Source organism: Benincasa hispida, chromosome 8 (genome assembly GCF_027475165.1).
Source record: "Benincasa hispida cultivar pf3 chromosome 8, pf3_genome.v1.1, whole genome shotgun sequence".
Lineage (NCBI taxonomy): Eukaryota > Viridiplantae > Streptophyta > Magnoliopsida > Cucurbitales > Cucurbitaceae > Benincasa > Benincasa hispida.
In genome coordinates, this window is record NC_143485.1 from 11360263 (window position 1) to 11367974 (window position 7712).

Below are 7712 nucleotides of genomic sequence, written 5' to 3' on the forward strand. Positions count from 1 at the left end.
TATTCAAGTTAGATCTCATAAAGGGAGCATCTTTAGTCATTTTCAAAAAGGGGGAAGCAACCATCAACACCACTTCAAGTTTGAGACATTTTGACAAAGATGTTTCTTTTCTTGACACATCAATGTTAAGAAGCTAATGGTAGGTAACCAAAAAAAGAAAAGAGATATATACTAAGATATAAATACTTTTGCACTAATCTAGTACAGTAAACATCAGTCCTTTTTCTTCACTCCACTTTTCTTGGTTTTAAGGGAGCAAATGAGGAACCCATCTAACCTAACAACTGCCTAATATTACCCAAAATTCAACTACTAGACTTTCAGTTTCATATATTCTACTTAAAACCAATCCAAGTTTGACTTTCCAAAACCTTTGTCTTAGAAATCTCTCCCCCTTTGCAGCCATGTTCAACATTTTTTTTCCTTTCTCATGTCCAAAGAGGGTCCCAAATATTGCTATCCTCAAACAAAGATGTGTAGCCTTGGTAGCTTTGAGGAGTGGCAATGTTGAAATTGTTGTCAAGTGAGCGGTGGTCCGGCAGCGGCGACATCGGTGGCGGCAGTTGGGTTAATTCCTTGCAAATCAGTGCCACCAAATTGGCTTGGCGGCAGTGGATATTGACAAGCTCAGCCTGTGTCTTGGCTAGCTCTGCTTGCAATTCGTTTATCTGTTTCTGAAGCTGGCAAATGGCCCCTGCACACCCATAAACTGGATCTCTAATTCTTGCATTTGCTTCGTATACTAAACTACTCACTGCATCAGCCCTTTGTGATTCAGGAAGATCCTGAAGAATTCAATAAAGTGATTAATATGATTGGCTGTTCTGTGAGGACAAAAATCAAACAGTTGGGCTGCTTTCGTTTGATTCTTCCAATTTTCATTATGTTTGATTATAATCATTGAGTGAAGCAATTGAACAGATTAGGATTACGTATTCTTCAGATTTCCAGGCAAAGTATGGAGATTATTAGGATTTCGTTTGATCAATTTCAGAACTAACTTCATTCGACTTTGATTGCTCAAACTATTAATCTAAACAGTATTTTCACCCTAATTCTATGGTTTTCATTACGGTTCTAAGATAAAATTTCAATTTCCTAAACAGAATTCATAATTTCAAAACTTAAAAACAAGAAGACAACATGCGAAATTGAAAGAGAGAGGGAAATTAGGGATTAAGGAGGTACCTGAAGCAATTTGATGATGTTGCTAGCGCCGAAGACACGGTGAGCAATGGTGAATTTGAGAGGATCAGAAGGAGGGAAATAGGGCGCCAATACGCATTTCTCTGCGCATCTCCGCCTCAGAATCTTGCACGCCGCACACGGACTGACCACCACGCCGGTCTGAATACTCGGCGGCGGTGAAGGAGACGACGACGGCGACTGAGAGAGGAAGATAGTTGAAGCTTGGCCGGATTTTGCCTCACAGCACTCCATTTTAGACTCAATAGAGAGAGAAATGGAGTTGGTTTTGGCTGTGAAGCAGAACGAAGAATATATATATAGAGACGAAGTGAAGAAGAAGAGATGACGTCATAAGTTGAAAAAAAAAATAAACTTATAAGTTCATTTTTGTAGACTTATAAACTCTGGCTGCTTATAAATTTATAATATATTTCTTCTAAATTTAAATTTAGGTCGCTTAGAGTTTGTTCAATTTTTGCCCGTCCTGCACTTTTATCCATTGATCGATTTAGTAAATGTTCAAACCAATTTTGATTGACGAGAAGTAAAAGTATTTTGGTCTGTCGATTCGGTTAGTTTTATTCTTTATTTTTTAAAAACATATTTAATTTAAAAATTTTCGAAATTGACACCAACCGATTCTTCTTCTTCGATCATTTATCATGCTCATCCCTAATAAATCTTGAGTTATCTCCAAAATTAATTTATATCAAAATTAGTTAAATAATAATAATTTTATTTTTAAAAATATAATATGTGAATATATTTTTTAATTTTTGTAAATATACTTCTAAATAATAAAAAGTTTTTGACTAAACAACAATAATTAGCAATATGGATTACATTTAAGATTTTTGAGAATATATGGGTTAAAATTGGACATATATTCATATGGAAAATTCAACATTATAATAAAAAAAACTGATTTGAAATCTAAATTTTATTCCCAATATAATAACAATGTTCCATTTTTATTTTACTCTAGAATTCTTGTAGGAAAATTTTCACCGATAAAAAAATGTAAAACTATTTATAAAAATAGCAAAATAAAAAAAAAAAAACACGGATAGATATTGATAAGTTCCTATCAACATCTATTATTAATAGACTTTTATTAGTTTTTCTCACTAATAAATACTGATAGACTTCTATCTGCAATTAAAATTTTATTATTTTGTGTAAATAATTCTTCTTATTTTTTTTATTTTTAAAAATTCTCTACTTTTATATTTATTTAGCAGAAAATTATTTTAGTTTTCCGATTTGGGTTTCTTAAGTCAATCATTTAGCATAAAATTAAGAACAAGTATTTTAAACTCAGACACCTCATCCATATAGCATATTACTTCAAATATTTGTCAATATAAATTAAAATAAAATTATATTAAAGGGTTAGCTTAAATTCAATATCCAGAATCTCACTTTTTTCATATACTTTCAAATTTAATCACTGTATTTTTAATAAACTTTAAAAATATTTATGGTCTGTTTTAATTTTTTTTTCACTTAATAAAACAAACGGCAATAATTTTTATTAATATGAATATGCTTTCAAAATTTTAAATTAATAGAGACTATATTATATAAAGAGAAATAAATAATAAACTAACAATAAAGACTACTTTTTAGGAGAATTTTAACTGTTTAGGTAGTTTGATAAAACATTTTATTTGTTTTTAAGAAATTAAAAAAGAAAGCCCAAGATTAAACACAAAGAAAAGTTAAATTATTTTTTAAAAAATATTTAAAACTATCATTTATCCTTCTTTTTTTTGGATTATTTGTAGGAAAATTTTACGGGTTTGAAAAATGACATCGTCTTTCTTGATTAAAAGACGAAGAAAATGGAAAACGTAAGTTTCTGTTTTGGCTATAAAAGAAAAGTACTCCTTGTACCTTTTTTTCTAGAAAAAACAACCAACATTAATTAAAATTCAAGAACTCCAATTTTAGATTTATTAATTTTTTAAATATAAATTTAATAGCTCATAAAAGCGTTATTTTTCTCAGCCTAATCATGTTAGTTCCTCGAAATTCTAAGGTTAAATATGATTGATTGTACAAATTTCTGTTTGAAAAGTCTTGGAACATTTTGGTTGATTTTTTTTTTTAGCTAAACAGAATATTTAGGATATGTTTGAGGTGAAAATTATCTTAAGACTATAATAATTATCTCTTGTTATTGTAAATATTATTTTAGCTATAATCAACACTATTTCAAAATCCTCATTTTTTATGTTATTACTATTTCTACCGTTTTTACTATTTTACATTCATTATTTTTTTTATTCATTGCTGCAGTGTTTACTATTTCTTTCTCAACTAAAATAGTTTACGTCGCAAACACATACTATTATAATTCAAACTAAAATAATCTATACCCAAACATATACTATTGTAACCCAACTATATTAACTTAGGACTATAATAATCAACTTCTTGCCTCAAACGTCTCTTTAAGGGTCAATTGGAGCAATTGAGCTCAAGAACATGCAAAAAGACTCAAATGTCCCTGTAAAGTAGTGTTTAAATACTACACAACGCTACCCTAGAACGTTGCAATGCTCTTGAGTTGAAGCAACAAGATAGCATCGCTCGACGCTGCATGGCGTTGCAGTTTTGAGGCTATTAGTAGTGTCGTGATGCTCTTACGCTAAGATATAAGAGCAATATTTTGTAAATTTGGCTTATATCATTTGAGCTTCTTGTCCCGTCTGCTGATTCTGATCTATTCCACATTTTTTTTCCTTTTTTGAGCCTTAGTTTAGTTTTTCTTTGTAACCGAGGTGAACAATGTTAGATTTGAGTTTTATTATCTTGACGAGAAGATAAGGTTGACCATTTTTCATGGATGAGTCTAACTTATATTTTGCGAGGAATTGTGCTTAATTTCATATCTTGATTGTAAGTATTCTTTAGTCTATGCTTATATTTTTAGCATGTGTTTAGTAATTGGATTGACACCATAATTATGAATACATCTATTAAGTGATGCATGATCCATAATTATTGTGCTATCATTTGTGTAAATTAATAGCAAAAATAGAATCGTGTGTAGGTATCTTTTACGATTTTTTACGAAGCACATAGCTTGTATGATCGATTTAGGACTACAAAAAAACTGATCAATTTATTTAGGTCTTTTCTAAGAATTAATCCTCTAAATATTCCTTAGATCTTGATACAAGTGTTTAATTTGCATGAAATGCTTCTCATCCCATTAAATTGAGTATCTTGTTTAATTACTTTTCTAAACTAATGATTATATGTGTGCTTGATTTGACTTTTTCGCGTTAAGTAGACCATGTGTTTGTGATTGATTAGAGTAGAATCCCTGATATCAATCTTACAACTAGGTGATTTCTTTTGCTTTCATTTATTTCTCTTTGTGTTTTTTTTTTCTAATCATACCAGAACCATCGATCCTAGTAACGGCCAACTTTCTAGGTTACCTTATTTTGCCGGATCAAGTGAGTAATTTTTAGAAATAGCAAAAAGAAAGAAGTTTTTAATCTTTCGCAAAAGGTTTAAAATCACTTTAACTCTTGAACTTTTATAAAATTAACAATTTAGTCCCTAAACTTTAGTTTGTAATGATTTAATCCCTGAATGTTCAATTGTGTAACAATTTAGTCCCTGAACTTTACTAATAACAATTTAGTCCTTATACTTAAAGATTTGTAACAATTTGGTCCCTACTTAGAAATTAGGGTGAAGATATAATGAGATTTCTTGCCTAAATAAATCAATAAACCAATTAGAGAGTTGATATTATTTATAAAACACAAAGTTTGTATCATAAAATAATAAATATTGACATCTAATTTTAATAAATTTGTTTACTTAAGAGGCTAAATTATTATGAATTTAAAAGCACAAGGACTAAATTGTTACGCACTAAAGTTTAGGGGCTAAATTGTTGCAAAATTGAAAGTGGACCAAAAGTGTTCTTTAACCCCACAAAATAACAACCTTTCGTCCAATTACTTTCTTAGCATTTTCTCGATACTATCTCGTCTAAGATCTTATTGGGATCAAAGCGAAATTTCAACTTTTTATATGACATTATGTTAATTCCCTTTTTTTTTTCTTTTTTGGTGGAATTCTCGACTAGGATGAAGATTGAGAAGCCTCTCTTTAACCAGTTGCATGAGTGAATAGACATCAAACGTCGTGGGTCTTGGAGTTGTTGTAACGCAAGTCGTTAATTGTAGGCAAGGATTAAACCATAACCAATGGTGTAGGAGACATGGGTTGCATTGTTAATTGTTGGCATTATTGCAGGGTGGCATGAGTCTATTGTTGAAGGATCATCGAACTTGAAGAAGAAGGTTGGTGGGCAGTAAACGTGGGGAGAATGGAGGGTGAACAAATAAAGAGGGAGGCAAAGATGAAGAGAAGAAAAGAAGAAAAGCTTAAAGTTTTGTGAAAATCCAGGTGGGGATCTCGGTCGGGATATCAATAGGATAGGTCAAATAAACAAGAAAGAGCGTTATTTGTGAAATATGAAAAACTTTTAGGGCTATTAGGATTTATTCACTTATAAAACATATTACACAAGCATACCCTCAATTGTTGTGAGACCTGAAGTCGTTATACCATGAGAGGGTATCAATGTCAATTAAGTTAAGGTCTCGATCATCTTAGATGGGACGAATCTTTTGGCTATGGAAACCAAGAATGATAGTAAGAGACTGGTATAATCGAAACTTACTGCATCTTGAACACAAATGCAAGCTCAAACTTCAAACACATGTAAGTCCTTAAAAAAATGGTTAAGAAGATTGCTAATATTATAACAGGAAAATCTCCAAAGGCAACAAAGAAACTTTGTGCTTCTAGTTGGAGAGCCTTCATTGATCTCGAAATAAAGACTAGAATTGAGATGCAAAGTTTAAATGACATAGTTGCTCAAATTGCTGTCTCGGTTGAGAGACTTGAGGAATCTTGATTGTAACATCACTTCTTCAAGACTAGGTAATTTACATGGACTTGGAGAATGACGATGAGGATCCTTAGTCATGTCTAGAACCCGTTCAAATTACAATTCTTTTTATCCTATATTCAAACTATAGATTCTTTTGTGCCTTGAATCTCGGTTAGGATAAAATTGAGATCTTGTATATATTTGTCAAATCTTATCTAATATTTCTCAAATATCACACCATAATCACCACGAGGCACATTTGAAAATGAGAAATTCTTCTAAATCGAAAAATCCAAAAAATATTTACATTCTATAGTAAAAAGTTCAAAAAGTACAAAGTATAAATTTTTTTTGTTAGTGTAAATATTTTTAAATATTTTTTATATTTAAAAAGGTCCTTTAAAAAATACATTTAGATAATTGGGGAATATATTTGAAAATTTAGATAATTATTAAAGAAATTTTATAAGTTTTGATATAAATTTCGAGAAATGTTAGAAAATTTAGAAAAAAAATTGAAAAGACATAAGATTTGGAATAAGATTCGAAAAGATTAGGTAAAAAAAAAAATCCATAATTTGGATATCAAAAGAGAAATGTTAAACTTTTATTCAAAAGGGTGAAAGATAAAAATATTTTAGAGTTATTCCTTACCCTTTTCCAAATGCAACCGTATTTTTTTTAACTAAATTAAAGTGATTCTATTTATATAGATTATAATATATATATATTTTTTGAGAGATTACAATAGAAATTTTTAAATTTTGGGGATTAAGACGAGATTTAAAATCGTAACTCGTCTCTATCATCACAAAATTCTATTGGGCTGTTAAGAAGTTTCCTTTATAAATACCCGTCTCCCCCTCCGTTAACATTAGCGGCGGCGTTCGGCGGCGAAATCACGTCTCTTTGCAGCGCATCGACCATCCTTCTTCAAGTTCGTATTATTTTCCTCGTTCTTCTTCTTTAATTTTTTTTTAAAATTATTTTTCTTTCAAGTCGTTTCTTTTTCGTTTGGAGGAATTTGTACGGTTGAGCCTTCTTGGAGAGGGTTGTCTCTCACAACCTTATGATATATAATCTTTTACTTACGTCATAATATATTTGTTGTATTTTTCTAATTTTCTCACCGTTTATTAGATTTTTTCTAAAAAGGATCGAAGATCACGGGATAGCGTATTAGGATGATACACATGTTCATCCCAATGTAATAGTGGATTATGACTTTAAACAAAATTCTGATACTGACTTATGACATAAGCAAAATCTGATAATGAAACGTAAGCAAAAGATTATATATCATAAATTTGTAAGGGGCGGGTCATCAATCATAAGACAATACAAAAATTTCCTTATTTTATTGTGGCAGTTTTTTCTATTTAAAAAAATATTTAAGATGGATGATATCAAATTAATATCGTAGGATTAGAAGACATGTTTTATAATGATTTTGAATATTGTATAAAAATGATTTTCAAGTAGTTGAAATTACTATAATTATAATGCATTTCAATCACTATTATTTTTGAATATTCATGCTTAGATCAAAATCACATAATTAAATAATGAAAAGTAAATGAATAAAATTGATTAACAA

General features: G+C 30.0%; 1 protein-coding gene across 1 annotated transcript; it reads right to left on the reverse strand.

Annotated features, from left to right (window-relative positions):
• On the reverse strand, nt 1-1486 carry LOC120083356 (LOB domain-containing protein 1-like). The gene is made up of 2 exons (XM_039039084.2): nt 1189-1486; nt 1-785 (listed from the first exon to the last, which is right to left on the reverse strand). Exons 1-2 carry the CDS (start codon nt 1438-1440, stop codon nt 429-431), a joined length of 609 nt encoding a protein of 202 aa, XP_038895012.1. The 5' UTR covers nt 1441-1486; the 3' UTR covers nt 1-428.
• Nucleotides 1487-7712: the final 6226 nt, after the last annotated feature.

Excerpts from the sequence above, each read along its gene's own strand:
- LOC120083356 (XM_039039084.2), bottom strand. The coding sequence starts at position 1,440 with ATGGAGTGCTGTGAGGCAAAATCCGGCCAAGCTTCAACTATCTTCCTC. Across the intron at positions 786-1,188 it reads ACATCATCAAATTGCTTCAG|GATCTTCCTGAATCACAAAG; the intron begins GTACCTCCTTAA and ends TGAATTCTTCAG.